Raw genomic sequence first — 18,557 nt, forward strand, 5'->3', positions numbered from 1 at the left:
GGAAAATTCAGGACTGATGCTGTTGGGAGGTGGTTTATGTGGTAGCTGTGTCTATTTTCCATGTGGGAAAGGAAGTTTTATACGGGCAGGGGTTCTGTCTGGTTTATTCTTAAACTCTTGACACCCAACACCAGGACTGGAACAGATAAGAACATCCAAATAGGACTGACTGCCTGGCCATGAGATCAGAACCAACAAGTCTGGTGTCAAACTCTGAGGTCACACCCACGCCACCCCACGCCACCCCGCGCCACCCCACACCACCCCGTCCAGGCCCGCCCGGTCCTCCCAAGCCTGGTCACCTCCGCAGCATGGTCAGGGTGTCCGTCAGGCCGCGCACTCTCTGTAGGAGACTGTCCAGCCTGTGTGGCTCCTCCTTCAGGAACCGCACCGCCTCCACTTCTATGCGCAGGATGGCTCGCATCTTATTTTGTAAGGTTGGAAATTCTCCTGCAGACCAAGAACAGTGAGTGAGCAGCAGGAGCAAAGGCAAGAAGAGCAGGCTCCCCTCCCAGACCCCAACACTGGACATGGTCGAGAAGTGTGGGGGTTCAGGAGGCAGAGCTGGTTCAACGTGAGCTGGGCTCAGGGCGCAGCCCCTCGAGGTCTCATTTCCCGTCTCTGTATGTGGGGTGTGTCTGCGGGGCCCCGAGGTGTATTCAGATTACAGCAGTCACTAAAGTATTAATACCAGCTCCCGGCAGAGAGGGGCGCGTCTTCTGCTGTTCAGGGATGCATCTTGAGCACCCAGAACAGTGCACGGTGGGTGTTGGATGAACACCTGCCCATGTGCACGAACGAATCCTTCACCATCTGATGGGTTGTCTGGATTCCCCTCCCGCTCCAAGGAGGATGCTCACCTTTCAGGGAGGCGACGGCCTCTCCCACCTGGCGCAGCAGGAAAGCCCCATCCTCCACGTCTTTCAGAGTCACTACACGGCTGGCCGAGGTGGAGTCCTTCTTTAGATCATCAACGAAGTCTTCCAGGTCACTAGGGGGAAAGCCGACCACAGATGGAGTGAGTGCGGGGCCTTCCCTACGGACAGTGCAAGAGCAGAGGAGCCTGGGCCTCAGCGCCACGGGTCCCTCCATGCCCACGGAAGTGTAAGCAGCTGGGGAGGAGTAGATTGGTTTGGCTTAATAGACCCTTCTGGGGTGTGAGGTGAGGTTTCTCGGGGAGGCCCAGGTCCACCACCTGGCTGACAAAGGACCCACTCTTTGTTTTTAGCGGTGCTAATGCTGACTGAGGGAGGGCTGTGTGGACTCTGATGTGACAGAGGACTAAGAGGGGGAGAGACAGCAAGAAGAGGAGCCCAGGTTGCTGCAGATCAAGCTTTTCCACCTTGGCACTGACCTCTGGGGCCAGGTCATTCTTTTCCGGGGGTGGGGTGGGGGGGTGGTGGGGGTGGAGGGTGTCCCGTGCACTGTAGGGTATTCAGCAGCACCCCTGACCTCGACACATTAGCCTCCAGGAGCAGCAGCTCTAAGCCGACAAAACGGACAATGTGGAGGAAATGGACAAATTCTTAGAAAGGTACAACCTCCCAAGACTGAACCAGGAGGAAACAGAAAAAAATGAACAGATCAGTCATAAGTACTGAAGTTCAAACTGTGGTTACAAAACTCAAAGGTCTCTAGGTCCATCCACGTCTCTACAAATGACCCAGTTTTGTTCCTTTATAAGGCTAAAATTCTATTGTAGATATACCGTATGTTCTTCATCCATTCCTCTGTTGATGACTGTCATAAAGAATGAAGTCAAAAAGAGAAAAATATATCACACATATATATGGAATCTAGAAAAATGGTACAGATGATCTTATCTGCAAAACAGAAATGGATACACAAACATAGAAAAAAAAAAGTATAGACACCAAAGGCAGCAGGGTGGTGGGATGAATTGGGAGATTGAGATTGGTACGATACACATACACTATGGATACTGCGTATAAATAGGTAATGAGAGTTACTGTACAGCACAGAGAACTCTGCTCAGTGCTCTGTGGTGACCTGAATGGGAAGGAAATCCAAAAGAGGGAATATATGTATACATAGAGCTGATTCACTTTGCTTACAGTAGAAACTAACAACATTATAAAGCAACTATACGCCAATAAAAATTAATTAAAAAGAAAAAACTTCCAACAAACAGAAGTCCAGGACCAGATGGCTTTAGTTGGCAAATTCTATCAAACATTAGAGGAGAGACAGCAGCTATCCTTTTCTCAAACTATTCCAAAAAATTGCAGAGGAAGGAACACTCTCAAACTCATTCTCTGAGGCCACTATCACCGTGATACCAAAACCAGACAAAGATACCCCAAGAAAAAGAAAATTACAGGCCAGTATAATTGTTGAACACAGATGCAAAAAAACAAAAAAACTAGCAAACGAAATCCAACAGTACATTAAAAGGATCATACACCATGATCAAGTGGGATTTATCCTGAGGATGCAAGGATTCTTCAGTATCTGCAAATCAATCAGTGTGATACACCACATTAACAAACTGAAGAATAAAACCATATAATCATTTCAATAGGTGCATAAAAAGCTTTTGAAAAAATCCAACACCCATTTATGACAGATGCCGGTAGCAACCTCCCCTAACTTGAGACAAACAAGAATGTTCCACAGACATTGTTAAAATGTCCCTAGAGGTCAGGAGGGGAACAAACTTGCCCCTGAGAACCTCTGGTTTATACTGACTGTCCTGTCAGTAAGGACGGACTGCCCTCTCCAGGCTGCAAAGAGAATGAATGATCCCAGGTCTGATTTCTGGAGGGGGTGCATGTGCACACATGTACTCACCGCTTAGTGTACGTCTCCCACTTCAACAAACACACCAATAACAACATCCTGTCTCCTGCGCACGTCAATAACCCCACCCTAAACAGATGTGTGCATTATTTCATTTTGCCTGTTGCTCTGACAGTAGAAACCCCTGCTATCAAAGAAACAGGAAAAGAGCTTTGATTTGAAGAACCACTAGGTGGCAGTAAGCGGACAGCAATTCCAGTGCCAGAACCTTTAGTGTGGGGCAGGCAGCAAGTCGACAGACTTCCAGTTACAGGGACTAGGAGTGTAATCAACAACACGATAAATATAATTAACATTGCTATATGTTACTTATGAAATTTGTTACGAGAGTAAATCCTCAGAGTTGTCATCAGAAGGAAAAAAAGTTTTTTCTATTTCTTTAATTTCATACCTATAGGAGATGATAGATATTCACTAAACTTACTGTGGCAATAATTTCATGATGTGTGGAAGTCAAATCATTATGCTGTCCACCTTAAACTATATGGGGCTACATGTCAATTACATCTCAATAAAACTGGAAGAAAAATTAACTGACAATTCTATAAAAACATTAAAGGCTATATATTTTTTTAAAAGAACTTTTCAAGAAGAACCTTGAGACCTAGTTGTAGACAGTCAGCTGTCACAGACCCATTTCAGACAAATAACAGCTTTACTATCTCATTGCGGGTGATTGTCTATAAGTGCAGGGACTAAATACAAATTGGAGTCTATTTTGAGATGCTGATGAACAGTGGTCAAATTTATTATCTGACTCTACTGAGAAGGGTATTCTAATTTTAATCAGGCACACTGGGTTGGCATCTGATTTGACATAAGCTACGCTCAAATATCCAAGAGGTCAATGAGCATAACTCCTCATCCTGTAGGCTTCTGGTGATTATACTCATGGAAAGAATTTGAAAGTTGCTCCCTTACAATCCCACTGTGGGACGTTTATGCTTTCCAAAAACAAGAGAATTACCCATCTACAATGGAATACTACTCAGCCACAAAAAAGAATGGATTTGCTATTTGCAGCATTTACCTGTGGGTGTGGAGGGCATTATGCAAAGTACAACAAGTCAGGAAAATACTGTATGCTTATCACTTATATGGGAAATCCAAAAAATTCACAAACCAGTGAATATAACAAAAAAACAGTGGACTACTGGATACAGAGAACAAACTGGTGCTTATCAGTGGGGGCAGCGAAGGGGAATCTAGTGGGAGAACAGGAGGTTCAAACCATCGAGTGTAAGACGGGCTACAAGGATGTACTGTACAACATGGGAAATACAGCCGATATTTTGTAATAAAATATTTTAAAGTATTTTAAATATTTAAATACTTCAAGTATTAACAAATAATTGAATAAATTAAAATGGCTTTGTGAAACTCAAAAAAAAACAAACAGGAGAACTGCTAACACTAGAAGAACCCACACAAATGACTCTTCATTATACTAAAAGGTGAAACTGTTCTATGATAAATCTTCACTGCATAACAAAGCATATATTAACATAACAGATGGGCCTGCCCCAGTGACTGGGGCGTAATAAAACTCTGCTTATTTCAGTCGTGCGACTTGATAGATGTTTTCAATAAGAACCTCACAGAAGATGGGTCGCATTCAAGGCAGCATCTTTCATTGTGCATCAAACATACTTTACACTGAAATTCTTCTTTTGTGATTTAAACTACAGTTGAATAATAGGAGGATAATTTTAGCGCTTTGTTATTTTGGCTATTAGTTTTAATTTATTGAGATTAAATTCAGACTTCCCATTTATCATTGGGTTGTGCCACTGGCTCCTTTTAATTTGATGGGTCGCCAAGCCCTACAGAACAGTGCGATGCTTCCAAAGAGACTAATAAGCTCAGTCACCTGAGGACTGTTCAATTTCCTGAGCTCGGATGGAGGGCACTAGCCGAGTGTCCACGGATATCCAGAGCCAGCCAGAACTGGGTGCTCAGTAAAGAAAGAGTGTGAGAACACCGTCTAGGAAGGGCCACCTCCTTGGCCAAGACAGGCTTGCCTTCCAGATTGGACAGCTATGCACGCAACCAGGGACTGACTGCAAGGGCCAGACTCACCACAGCTTGCGGACGATCTTCTCCTCTTCGTGCAGGTACTTCTGCCTCTCCTGCTCCACCAGGACCCTCTGGCGCTGCACAGGGTCCTCCAGTCTCTTCATCGTCTCGATTACCTTGCTGCTGATTTCCTGCTCAGCCTTCCTCATCATTGCCTTCAGCAGCTCCTGGTTCTGCAGCTGTTGGACAAAAGAAATCGCCCTCCATCAACTCTTGCCGGGTTGCCATGGGGGTGCCAGGGCGCCTGGCAGGCCCCAGGTATGGGTCTGGATAAACAGCCCCATAGCTGAGTCTTTCTTTATTTCACTGTAAAAGAGAAGGGAGCACAGACTGTATATAACATTGCTGCTTCAGCCAGCATCCAAGTTTGAGTAGACAGCTAACAAGCACATTTTCACATCCCTGTCTGCAAAAAAGTAGTCCTTCCTAAATGCTGGATAGACATACAGACAACGGGCATGAAATCGCACATGTTTTCATAGAGAGAGCCAAGAGTACCTGCTCTGGAGCCAAGCAGACTTACAATCAAACCCTAAACCTACTCCCAGATGCACTGAGAGACTCTGGGCACGCTCTTTATCTCTAAAGATGGGGGCATTCATCTCCCTTGCCTCTTCTACTCTGAAAATTAAACGAGATACTGTTTGGTATAGAAAGGTACTCAACAAATGTTGGTTTGACTGTGGACTATTTCAGCCCATCAATTAAATGAATATCTGTGTCCCTCTTATTAATGGGTCCATGGACCAAATACCATGTAATTACAGACCATCACAACATAGTACTTAAGAGGGTGGGGAAGGGAAGGACTGGGATTTGGGATTAGCAGATGTAAACTATTATATATAGGAAGGATAAACAACAAGGTCCTACTGTATAGCATAGGGCAGTATGTTCAATATCCTGTAATAAACCACAATGGAAAATAATATATAAAAAAGAATGTCTATATGTATATAACTGAGTTGCTTTGCTGTACAACAGAGATTGGTACAACACTGTAAATCAACTATAGTTCAAAAAAGAAAAACAAAACTCAAAACACAGTACTTGCTTTCAGTGGTGGCAATGATATTTGCAGACGAGCCCTAAGGCTTTTGTCAATTAACTGATCTCCCTGGATTATACGTAGGCTGCTTGCATACATAAGACCACAATTTCCACATAATTTTCCCAGGTGGTTTCCAGAGTACTCTTGTTTCTCACCCCAAAGTATAGGATGTGTGAGTATCAGTCCAGGCTTTACACAAAATCTAGCCAAACATTTGAATCCTGTTTCCAAGAAGGTATTACATGGCTCCCTGGGGCAGGACAATTTTCTGACAGCACGTACATCAAGTGCGCTCATTCAATCGGCCTGAAAACCAGTAACTCTATCATACCTATTATATCTGAAGTTCCTCTGAAATTCCAATTAGCTGTTACTGCTTCCTTCGTTTTGTGGCTTCGTAGACTGTGTATCACCTCACGGGAGGGATGACGCTCTATCAGCTGTCCATCATCCGTGCAAACAGAGAGGAAATGCCGTCTGACTGTGCCACCACCTGCTTGAAACCTCATCATGGCTTCCATTTTTTCTGAATAAAAATAAACCATTTCTGGGACTTCCCTGATGGCCCAGTGGTTAAGATTTTGCCTTCCAATGCAGGGGATGCAGGTTCCATCCCTGGTCGGGGAACTAAGATCCCATATGCCTCACAGCCAAAACACCAAAACATAAAATAGAAGCAATATTGTAACAGTTCAATAAAGACTTTAAAAATGGTCCACATTAAAAAAAAAATTCAACATGGACCAGCCCTACAGAACCACCATCGTTTGAACACCACCATCATCAACTGTCCATCCAGAGAAAGACAGCCTGAGTTCATTTCCCAGCCTTCCTAAGTAGTTCCCAGACTTCCTAATTAGCTCCCAGACTTCCTAATTAGCTCCCAGTCTTCCTAATTAGTTCTCAGTCTCCCTAATTAGTTCCCAGTCTTCCTAATTAGTAGCCATGCGATTGTGGGCAAGTTATTAATCTCTCCGTGTCTCTCCAAAACAAACAGAAAGGGACAGTAGTAGTTCATATCTCGGAGGCGTAATGGAGCTTCGTGAGGCAATCAAGTGCTCACAGTCGTGCCTGGCACAAACCAAGCTCTCGGTGCAGATGAGGTGCTATCAGGGAGGATAACTGTGGGGGTGTAACCTGCGGTTTTGTCTGGGAGGGAACCCCAAAAAAAGTGCCACCCTTGGGTTACCTCCTCTGAATGAGTCATGATCATGCTTTCATACTCTCCTCGCTAATGCTGTCTTTTTATTGAGGTCTTAAGACAGTCGGTTGCTGAAAGGCAGCAAGTTTGGAGGCAGAGCACAGACAGCAGCTTCCGGCCACGCTCTCTGCAGTGACAGCTCTGTCCGCAAGGCATGCGGAGGTCTGGCCCTTGCCCACATCACCAGCCTCCTATCACTGCAGGCGGCTAGCGTGCTCTCTGCTCCAGCCGCAGGGCCACCCTCTCTGTTCTTCTGACAGCCTGACTCCCTTTCCTTTCTGCCACAGGGACTTTGCATGGTACTCCCTCTACCTGGTTAATTTTTGCCTTCCACAGAGTCTCCAGGACACCATGCCTAGTACATAGCAGGCACTCAAATATGGCGTTGGCCACAAAGTTCATTCAGGTTTTTCCACCAAATGTTATAGAAGAACACGAACGAGCTTTTTGGCCAACCCAATATTTGTTGAATGTGTGAACTGAGTTGGTAATAACAAACAAGGGAAAATCCACAATTATTTGCCAGATGGTAGAAATGCAAGGTGACCCATGGCTTGGCTATGTCTTGAGCTCAGTGCTAATGCCCAGACTTGCTCTGACTACAGTTGCTAAACAGACATAGTAAACCAGCTGTTATCAAAACAGCATCAAATTCAAGGCCATGTGTCAAATCCTATAGACCTATTTCCTTTGGGGGTTGAGGGTTAGTGGTAATGGGTATGTAAGGGACAAATAAGATGATTAAATGTGTCTAAAAGTGACTGATGCCTAGGTCCATCCCTGAGAGAGTCAGATTTAAGTGGTCTGAGATGCAGCTTGGGCACTGGGAATTTTTAAAAACCCCTCAAAGACTTCCCTGGTGGTCCAGTAGCTAAGACACTGTGCTCCCAACGCAGGGGTCCCAGGTTCAATCCCTGGTCAGGGAACTAGATCCCACATGGCACAACTAAGAGTTTGCATGCCCCAACTAAAGATCCCACATGCTGCAGCGAAGACCTGGTGCAGCCAAATAAATAAGAAATGGAAGATATAGATGTGTTAAAAAAAAAAAAAAAACCACCTCAGATGATTCTAATGTGCCACCAGTCTGAGCACTGTGGTCTAAGAACACTTTGATGGACAGATGACATCACTGTGCTGTGAGCTGAGTGGCACAGCCCTCCCTAACCCTTCTGCCCAAATCTCCCAGACAAGCTCCAATAAAATTACAGTCTAATCATCAGTGGATATTGACAGTGACTATGAAGCCAGAAATTACTGCTGCTGCTAAGTCGCTTCAGTCGTGTCTGACTCTGTGCGACCCCATAGACAGCAGTCCACCAGGCTCCCCCGTCCCTGGGATTCTCCAGGCAAGAACACTGGAGTGGGTTGCCATTTCCTCCTCCAGTGCATGAAAGTGAAAAGTGAAAGTGAAGTCGCTCAGAATATTTCAAATCCTTAAAACTGAAATTCCAAAGATGGGAGAAGTGAAGCCCTGAGAAGTGAGGTGACTTGTTCAGAGTCAAATTCAACCCAGTAATTTTCCAATCAGCGTCTACTAGACAGCACTACACAGCAGTGTCTGCTATACTCCCACACACAAGCAGCTTCTGGCACACAGCTGATGAACCCAGCACAGTCAATGCTTGAGTGACAATACAGTTGACCCTTGAACAACACGAGTGGGAGTGCCTACCCTCTGCGCAAAAATCCAGGTATAGGGACTTCGCTGGTGGTCCAGTGGCTAGGATGCCATGCTCCAGTGCAAGGGGTCTGAGTTTGATCCCTGGGAACTAGATCCCTCATGCTGCAACTAAGAGTTTGCATCCAGAATTAAAGATCCCACGTGCCACAACTAAGACCCAGCGCAGCCAGATAAATACATATTTTAAACAAGAATCTGAGTATAACTTCCTAGCCTGCCCTCCATACTCACAGTTCCACATCTTCAGATTTAATCAACCTCAGATGCCAAGATTTCCTGGGTGGCTCAGTGGTAAAGAATCTGCCTGCCAATGCAGGACACGCAGGTTTGATCCCTGGGTTGGGAATATCCCCTGGAGGAGGAAATGGCAACCCACTCCAGGATTCTCGCCCCAAAAACCCCACAGAGGAGCCTGGTGGGCTATGGTCCCCGGGGTAGCAAAGAGCTGGACACGACCGAGCAACTGAGTGTACACTCTGAAAACCTACAGACGTATCAGAGGAACACAACTGCATACGGTATTCAAATTACTCAACTTGTAACAGAGTCAGATCACGCTCAAATGATTCCACTCAAAGTGGAGGCAAGGAGAGACGGGCCTTGAGTTCCAGGCTGTATGATCCTCCCGCCCAGGAAGAGTGCCTTAACCCAGAGAGAGGGAGAAGAAACTGACTTTCCCATAGCACACTGGCTGGTGAGCAGGCCACAGTAAGTAAAATCACAAAGGAATACAGACACGCAGAGGTTCTGTTTCTACTTTCCCTGGGCCCCTGACCCTCCTGTCTGGAGTTCTTACCACTGTCTCTAGGACTTGCTCCTAGAGTGTGCAGAAGGCAGTGCTAGTGCTGACTACTGCTATATATGAAATAGACAACCAATGAGAGCCGACCGTGCAGCACAGAGCCCTCCTCGATGCTCTGTGGGACCTAAACGGGAAGGAAATCCACAAAGGAGGGAGGTGTGTATGTATAGCTGACTCACTCTGCTGTACAGTAGGAACAACGTTGTAAAGCAATTGTACTCCAATAAAAATTAATTAAAAAAAAAAAACAGTGCTGAAGGCAGGACGTGTGTCACCATCTCTCTCTAAATGCTTCGGATAAATTAGCCACCAGCACTAAAAATCAATACATTTAGTTTTTCTTAGCGGGGATTCTAAATTTCAATTTAAAAGACTCCACACTCCCAAGGCAGGGGACCTGGGTTCAGTCCCCGGTCAGGGAACTAGATCCCACAGGCTGCAACTAAAAAGATCCTACCTGCTGTAGCTAAGACCTGGTGCAGCCAAATACATTTTTTTAAAAAGATATGGTTTACAAGCTATAAAATATACCCATTTAATAGTGCACAGGTCAATGAGTTTTGACAAATGTATACACTGATGAAAGCACCACTAAAAACAGAGACAACATTTGTTTTCACCCTAAAAAAATCCTCAGCACTCTGCACTCAATTTCCCGACCTCCAGCTCAAAGAAACCACCCACCTGCGTTTTGTCCCTTAGATTAGTTCTTCCTGTTCTGGAATGTCACACTCATGGAACTGTACACTGTGAAATTGTGTGTATCTGGCTTCTTTCCGTCAGTATATTGTTTTTGAGATCCAGCCATGCTGTTCGGAATTTTAGGGCCTCAATGCTTTTTTATGCTAGGTGGTTTTCTATTGTATGGATTTAGTATGTTGTATGTACTAACATTGTAATGTTTTTACATATTGACTTGATTGTGATCTTGCTTACATTCACTTATTTCTGGAAGCATCTTTTTTTGATTTTATATTACACAGTCGTGATTGTGAAGTGATTTAATGCCAATTATGCTTTTAACTTTTCCATCCATGTGCTTTTTCCTTTCGTCTTCCAGCCTTACTGCACTTGCTAGGACATTCAGTACAGAGTTAAAGAGAAGAAAGAGGAGGCTTCTTTGGCTGTGGTCCCGATGTTATGGAGAATGTGGTTGTGTTTCACCACTAACTGTAACGTTTTCTGTAGGGTTTTCAGACATCCTTTATCAGGTTAAGGAAGTTTGCTTCTACTCCAAGAGTGCTGAGTGTTTTTATCATCGGTATTGAATTTTGTTATATGTTTTTTTCTGCATTTATTGAAATGATATGATTGTCTTCTTTATTCTGCAAAAAGGTCAAATACATTGAATCATTTTTCCCTCCCCCATATTAAAACCATCTTGAACTCCTGGGATAAAATCCAGGATAATGTATTATCCTTTTTATATACTGCTGGATTCAATTGCTGATATTTTGTTAAGGATTTGTTACATACATTTCCCAATGCTGGGGGGGCCGGGTTTGATCCCTGGTCAGAGAACTAAATACCACATGCTGCAACTAAAATGTGGTGCCCACAAATAAATTAAAATGTATGAACTAAACACTGAAGAAAAAAAAAAAAAAAACTGAAGCAGGGCCTTTCTCTGTCACTACCAAATGCCCCGAGCGATTAATAAAACCTCTCTGTGCTTGCTGGTTGAGGCATGAGCATCTCCCAGAACTGTGTGAGCTCTGGGAATTTTCTGGCCTACAGCCTCCTGCTTTGTGCTTGGATCAGTGGTCTTTCACAACACTCATGCTTGGCCTATTAGTTGATGACGGGTCCACAGATTGACGTAACTCTTTCTGCGCAGAGTTTCCTCTCGTTTGGTACTCGGCTCCCCAAATCCTAGCTGCATCCACTCCTTGCCCTTAGCTGGTCATGTGGTCAGTACTCTGCTGGGTTTCTCTCTCTCTGTCCTGTGATCTAAGAAGTGTCAACAGGCAGAAAGCTGAGGAAGATAGAGGTTTTGTCTCCTTTCCTTTCATTCTCCCAAGGGTCACACTCCTGTGCTGTCTGTTGGCCGATGCTGAAGAGTTATTTCATGCATTTATTTTTCAGTGTTCCAGTTGTCAACAGTAGAAGGGCAAGAACAGCTGTAGTTATCCCTACATCTCTAGAAATTTCAGTTGGTTGTAAATGCCGTGGCTTGATGATTTTATAAAACTACTCAAAAATAAAAGTTAACTGGACCACGGGACTTCCCTGGCGGTCCAGTGGCTAAGACTCCACACTCCCAATGCAGGGGACCCAGGTTCGATTCCTGCTCAGGGAACTAGATCCCACATGCCTCAACTAAGACCCTATGTAGCCAAACAAGTACATAAATATTTTAAAATTTTGAACTCGATGAAATAAATTATTTCTGTCAGCTTCCCTGAGAAGGTAGGAAACTGCCTAAACCAAATCCCACTCACCTCAAAATGGACATGTGCCTCACATACTCATCGTGAGTTCTTAGGTAAAATCTAAGACTATCCGGCTTGCCAACAGTGTGGTTTAATTGAACTGATTTTGCTGTCTGGCAGTGACAGTAAACAGGGGCTGTACAACCCATCAGGAAGTTTCATGACAGCCAGACCCCAGAATGATTCCTGACCAGGAGTTTTTCCCCCATTAGCCCCCGGGCTGCAGGCAAGCAGGTAGGGGATGCCTGCTCACCAAGCACATGATATCTGGGAGATGTGCCCCACCTTAGCCAGTGTAGGCATTTCGAGGGCTTGATGCATTGCACGGTGGCCTGCCTGTCATCTCCTGTGCTAGTTCCATTTATTATTTCTGCCTGGTGGGGAGAAACAGGTCTGCTCAGTATGGGCCAACATCCTGCATGCTTTTCTCAGGGACACACATCCCCATGACCGTTGTTTTGAACGTCAGAAGATAAATGAGACCCTGGCACATTGCTATGAGGCGCTATCTTATAAAAAGACACCTTACGATAACGGTGCTGAATTATATCGTTTCAAGCGCATGGGCTCTGTGTCCCGCTATGTTTCTTTTTTATGTTGATGTTTTACCTCCTCCCTCTCTTGGGAAGATACGGTCAATTCTCAGTAGTCTTAAAAATGGAACACTGAGTTCAGAATAATCCAATTTTTAATTTATCAAGAAGCAGGGGGAGGAGACGAGAGACCAAGAAGAAAACTGTGGCAACTGGAGAAAGATGTATCCATCTCAACGTTGGGCCAGGCTCACGTTCACAGAACTTGAACCCTCTCTTCCAGAAACATCTCTCTCCCCTTAGCCCATAATGAGGGGCAGAACAGCAGTCACTCCTATGGGTCCTGGATGACCTGGGTGAAACCTAAGGATTGGGCATTTTGGGACAATGATGTAACTCATCATTTTTTTCCTAAATCATACCAGAAAGGGTAATAGACAAAGATGATCACCTTTTGAAGGGCACATTTGTTAGGAGCTAGGCCTTCCCCTGTCTCTCTCTGCTGTTTTCAGCTAGATGCAGGTGCAGCTCCTACCTGGGATGGGACTATCACAATACAGAAGGTCCATGTAGCTCTTATCAGTTATGAGGAAGAAGAGAACAGGTCTGGTTAGTCTCTGGGAAAGAGGTACATTGTTGAGAGTTAGGGCTTTGAAATCACCAAGTGTGTTGTTCATGCCTGCAGGGTATTTCTGCTTCACTCCTTGTGACAGCTGACTGAGATGTCAGTTTCCACGTGGCATCTCAATGGACTAAGAATTCATAATGTCTGAGAGCAGTACTTCTTACCCTGGAACATTCTAGAGTCTTTGATCCACAGCCAATGAAGTCAGACTCTGGCAGTGGCCCTTAAGTATCGGCATTTTTCTGCAAGGCCTCAGGTGATTCTCACGGGTAGCCAGAATTAAGAACCATTCTCTTAGACTGAAAATTCACATTAGCCTGGAGAGCAGGAAAACGGGAGCAAAGTTCCCGTGGTTTTCTTCATCATCTCAGGCTCTTTCACCTCCCTCGACATTCTTTTTGCTGTATTTAAATCTACACACCCCACGGTGTCTGCATCGAATTTCTACTTCTGAGAATAATCCATCAATTTTGCAAATGAAATGCTCACACAGGCTATGCCTGACAGTCTAGGATTTTCCCATTGATTTAATTATCTAATTACTGGAGCCGGCTGCCAAGCACAAAAAAGATTTCATTCGTTTTCACTATTTTATAACACAGTTCAAAGAACATTTGAATTTCTAATTCAATTTTTGTTCTTTTGAGACTGTTCCGGAGTTTCGGAGCTCTCTAATGATAGCTCCATTATTGGGCTTATAATCACTGTGGGCTTGTACTTCCCTTTTGGTGTATAATACATGTGCCGAGGGGGAATTGGTGCTGAGATGGCTGAGTTATTCTAAACTGGTCTGGTCTCAAACAGACTCCCCTGAAAGCTGATGGAGGCACAGAGGATGCAAAGACTGAGGCAGAAACAAGAGCATCCAGGTTAGGAATTAAAATGCTTCTCTTTCCCTGAGTGCCTGCACTTTAGAACCGCACCAGCGTCTCAGCTCAGGAGCACACCTGGGGACTTCCCTGGTGGTTCAGTGGTTAAGAATTTGCCTTATAATGCAGTGGATGCTGGTTCGATCCCTGGTCAGGGAACTAAGATCCCACATGCTGTGGGGCAACTAAGCCCGCTCCCTGCAAGTACTGAGCCTGCGTCACAACTAGAGTCCGTGCACTGTGACAAAGGATCCCACGTGATGCAACTAAGACCCAGTGTGGCCAAATAAATATCTTTTTTTTTTTTTTTTTAAAGAAAAGAGCACACCTGCTCCATGTTCTTTACTCCGAGAGCCAGGAAAGCTGAGCAGCTCGGGGCCAATTAAGGAACCTGAGTAATTAAGATTGCGACCCCGAACTGGCTGTAGCACCTCTTTGAGAAGCTATGATTCTGCGGCTGAGCCTCCTCAGTTCAAGGGTTACAAGGAATGGCAAGTTGTGGGAGGTCCCTCTTCACCTCCCGCCTCACCCTGACCAGAGGACCAAACACTGCCATCCACCAGCAGGGTGATGCCGCCACCCCATACATCACGGCCCCCGGCTATCAGATTTGCCACACTTCACGGCAATTCCACCTCTGACCCCACACCAACAAACGAAAGCAGTAGGAACTACCTTGCAAACAACATATTTAGCACTTTTTTTCTTTGTGGGGGTCTAAATGTTTAGCCACTAAGTTGTGTCTGACTCTTGAGACTACTGCTGCTCCTGCTAAGTTGCTTCAGTCGTGTCCGACTCTGTGCAACCCCAGAGACGGCAGCCCACCAGGCTCCCCCGTTCCTGGGATTCTCCAGGCAAGAACACTGGTGTCGGTTGCCATTTCCTTCTCCAATGCATGAAAGTGAAAAGCGAAACTGAAGTCGCTCAGTCGTGTCTGACTCCTAGCGACCCACAGCCCAGCAGGCTCCTCCGTCCATGGGATTTTCCAGGCAAGAGTACTGGAGTGGGATGCCATTGCCTTCTCCGGACTCTTGAGACTAGGAGCGCACAATTTCCAATTTGACCAGCAGGTGGCAGTAAAAGGCAGATGCAGTGCAAGATGGGAGGCTGAACCTCTTTAAGCACCAGCAAAGAACACAGGAGCTCACAGACACTTGCTGGCCTGCACACGTGCCCTCTGGCCTGCAGATTATTAAATAATTGATTTTTAAATTACCTTCCAACACTTTTAGAATGAACTTAGATATTTTATATAAAACATCTGTGTGTCCTGTGACTTCCCGTTGGTCCAGTGGCTAAGACTCCGAGCTCCTAATGTAGGGGGTCTGGGTCCCATCCCTGATTGGGGAACTAGATCCCACGTGCCAAACTAAGACATGCGTGCTACATGCTCAGTCACTTAAGTCGTGTCTGACTCTGCGACCCCATGGGCTATAGCTGGCCAGGCTCCTCTGTCCATGGGATTCTCCAGGCAAGAATACTGGAGTGGGTTGTCATTTCCTTCTCCAAGGGATCTTCCTGACGGAAGGATAGAACCCAAATCTCTTAGGTCTCCTGCATTGGCAAGTGGGTTCTTTACCTGGGAAGCACCAACTTGGTGCGGCCAAATAAATACTAACAAAACAAAAACCTCTATTTCCAGATTCTCTTGAGATGCTGAAACATCTAGAAACACTGGACTCTCATTTTACCAGGTTAAGAGCTGCCTGGGGTGGAGTGGTGACTGTCCTTCAGAGGTGCCAACTCGCCACTCTCCCTCGTCCACTCGCTTGCTTAGTTACTGCCTGTTCACTGTGGGCACTGAATTGTGCCACCCTGTACACTTCATTTCACTGCAAAGTCTTAAAAACAGCAAAGCAAGGAAAAGTGAATGCAGAGGATGGGGAACTTCCCCTGCAACGTGATTCAGGGAGGACTGAAGTGAACTTGTGTGGGAGGTCCAAGGGGTTTGGGACGCCGCCGGACTACCCTTTGGAGACCCGAGCATGAGTAGTGTGATCTGTGATAGGGCTCAGGGCAGGCTCTCAAGCTACCTTCCCTTCTGTTAGTTCTCCCAGAGGTAGAGGACAAGGGGAAATCACTGTCTTAGCTTTACTCAGGTCGGGGGAAGTGGAGGGCTCACGCATGGCAAGCTGCAGTGTGAGAGCAGCTGGGGTTTGGAGTGCCCTTTCCTTACTGGGCTCGCTGCACAGGAGCTTGCATGCCCCTGAGGATGCCGCACCTGTGGCTACTCCCTGCTCCTGGACGCGTCTGCCTTTTACTAACGTTTGCTGGACCATGAGCTTCCCCGAAGTTGAGGAGGATGCCTGGGCATCATCTAAGCCAGCACTACATCCTCAGTCACCAGCCTACCCCCAGGGGCAGGGAGGGGTGAGGCTGATCCCCGGAGCAGACACATGATCTCATAAAGGTACACCTTCCCAGTTCCTTATTACCCTGGACCAGCCATGCCAAGTCAGATTTATGGGATTTATTCACCATGCCTGGTGACAGGAAGGGTCATTTTCCCCTGCCCTTTGGTGCCCGTGTAGTTCATCTATTTCTAAGAATGGGAAAGGGAAGGGAAGTATTATGGAAGACACACTATTCCAATAATAATGCAGATGTTTTTCTCAAACCATCCACGATGGCTCCTTTTCCTTATGAATTCACCCTCTTAAACTCCTAGTTCTGAATACAAAGGTTTTTTTTTTTCCTTGCAAAACTCCTGAGCTGCCGGCAGCACTTCCGCACGTGCTCATGGAGGAAGCGCAAAAGCCAAACCCTAGGAAGCAGGAAGTCGTAACTGGCTGTGGGAACACTCCACCACGGGACTCCTCTGCTTCCAGCTCTCCTCAAAAAAAAAAGAAAAAGAAAAAAAAAACAGATGCTTAATGGTTTTTTCATGTGTAAGAAGCACGCGCAGCTTAAAGTGGCTACAGACTGTCGTTGCGGCGGAAGGCTCTAGACCAAGATGATGTGTGTGAGAGAGGAGCCCAGGGTGTCACGGCGCCTGCGCCCTGGCGCTGTCATCCCTACCAAAGGATGCTGCAGAGAGCGCCACCGGGAAGATGCTGCGGGGCCAGGGGTGCGGGAGGCGGCGGGCGGGGGAGGAGCCTGTGTCCGAGGACAGCGTCCCGGGAACGCGGACCCGTACCTGGAGCTGTCGCATCTGTCGCAGCTGGAGCCTGAGCTGGGCCACGCTCCGCCTCATGTCGAGCAGGCTCGCGTGGACCGCGGAGGCGCTGGCGGGCGCGGGCTGGCCGGGCGGCCCCGAGGAATCCACGGCGCCGAGAGTCTTCCCACCGGAAACCTGGGGCGTTCCTAGGAAAAACAGCAGCAAAGCCCCTGAGATGCCAGGAAGGGGCAGTCAAAGCTGCAAGTCCCATCCCAACACAGAAAATGCCCATTCCCTCATTGTGAAAAAAAAAAAAATCTTCAAAACGATATTGGCTCTCTAAAGGGCAAAAAGGGGGGAATTGGGTTTAAATAAATTAGGGAACATGCGTCCATTGTTATAGTACGCAGTCTGGAGAAGTCATGTTCTAGAAGTCTGGTGCTGTAAGAAGGGAGATTGCAGGGCGGCAGGTAGAGCATGATGCCATATTAAAGAAGCTAGCTGTCTGTGTATCTTATTTATTGGCCTCACCATGTGGCATGTGGGATCTTAGTTCCCTGACCAGGTATTGAACCAATGCACCGCCCCCCATCTCCCCCAGCAATGGATGCACAGGGTCCTAACCACCGGACCATCAGGGAAGTTCCTACAATTTTATAATAGAAAAAATATTAATAATTTAGACCTCTGGATCCTAACACAGGGTAGTCATGTGACTCTTCCCTGTGGGCAGATAGATCCCAAGAAGACCCACTTAGTTCTGGACAGAGATTTGGCCAGTCACCAAGGGAAAGCTAATAAGGACTGGGTACTCTCCTGAGTCCCTTGGAATTTCCTGACTAAAAGCAGCAGGCCCTCTGCACACATCTCCTTTAGTGAGGCAATCAGGCATGCTAATATTCTTTGGGAGAAGAACCAAAAAAAGGCAACAGAGAGAAACCCTTCCTGAACAGTTTTGCCACTGCCATAACTTTTTGCTCCCTGAGTCCAACTTAAATCATCCTCTTGCAGTGCCTAAGTGCATCTGGGAAGGGCCCGATTTGAGCAAGTTTGCCTTAAAAATGCCCCCAAGGGACTTCCTTGGTGGTCCAGGGGTTAAGACTCCGAGGTTGCAATGCAGGGTGCGAGAGTTCAATCCCTGGTCAGAACAGATGCCACATGCTGAGTGGCACGACCAATAAAAACCAAAGTGACCCCCAAAGGATCCCCAGTAACACAGGATCAGAAGGTGTGGGAATCCAAAGGAGACGCTATGCTACTTCCTTTGTGTGACAGTGCAGTTCTGTGGGACAGGCTTCACACAGAGAGTAGACAAGGGATCCACCACACACACACACACACACACACACACCCACACACACACACAC

The 18,557-nt window shown here is 46.2% G+C and overlaps 1 protein-coding gene and 1 non-coding gene across 16 annotated transcripts in view; one reads left to right on the top strand and one right to left on the bottom strand.

Annotated features, from left to right (window-relative positions):
* The window catches only part of KIAA1217 (KIAA1217 ortholog), a 350,338-nt gene that overhangs the window by 28,937 nt on the left and 302,844 nt on the right, over positions 1 to 18,557 (bottom strand). For all 15 annotated transcript variants that reach the window (XM_040248530.1, XM_040248531.1, XM_040248532.1 and 12 more), the window contains 4 exons: positions 17,230 to 17,396; positions 4,900 to 5,075; positions 861 to 991; positions 303 to 450 (listed from right to left, as the gene is read on the bottom strand). In XM_040248530.1, coding sequence (XP_040104464.1) covers positions 303 to 450; positions 861 to 991; positions 4,900 to 5,075; positions 17,230 to 17,396 — 622 coding nt within the window. The remainder of the gene's footprint in view (positions 1 to 302; positions 451 to 860; positions 992 to 4,899; positions 5,076 to 17,229; positions 17,397 to 18,557) is intronic.
* On the top strand, positions 8,002 to 8,074 carry TRNAG-CCC. Its single transcript has one exon. It is a non-coding gene; the product is annotated as a tRNA-Gly (tRNA).

This window comes from Oryx dammah, unplaced genomic scaffold (assembly GCF_014754425.2).
Source record: "Oryx dammah isolate SB20612 unplaced genomic scaffold, SCBI_Odam_1.1 HiC_scaffold_10, whole genome shotgun sequence".
NCBI classification, from domain to species: domain Eukaryota; kingdom Metazoa; phylum Chordata; class Mammalia; order Artiodactyla; family Bovidae; genus Oryx; species Oryx dammah.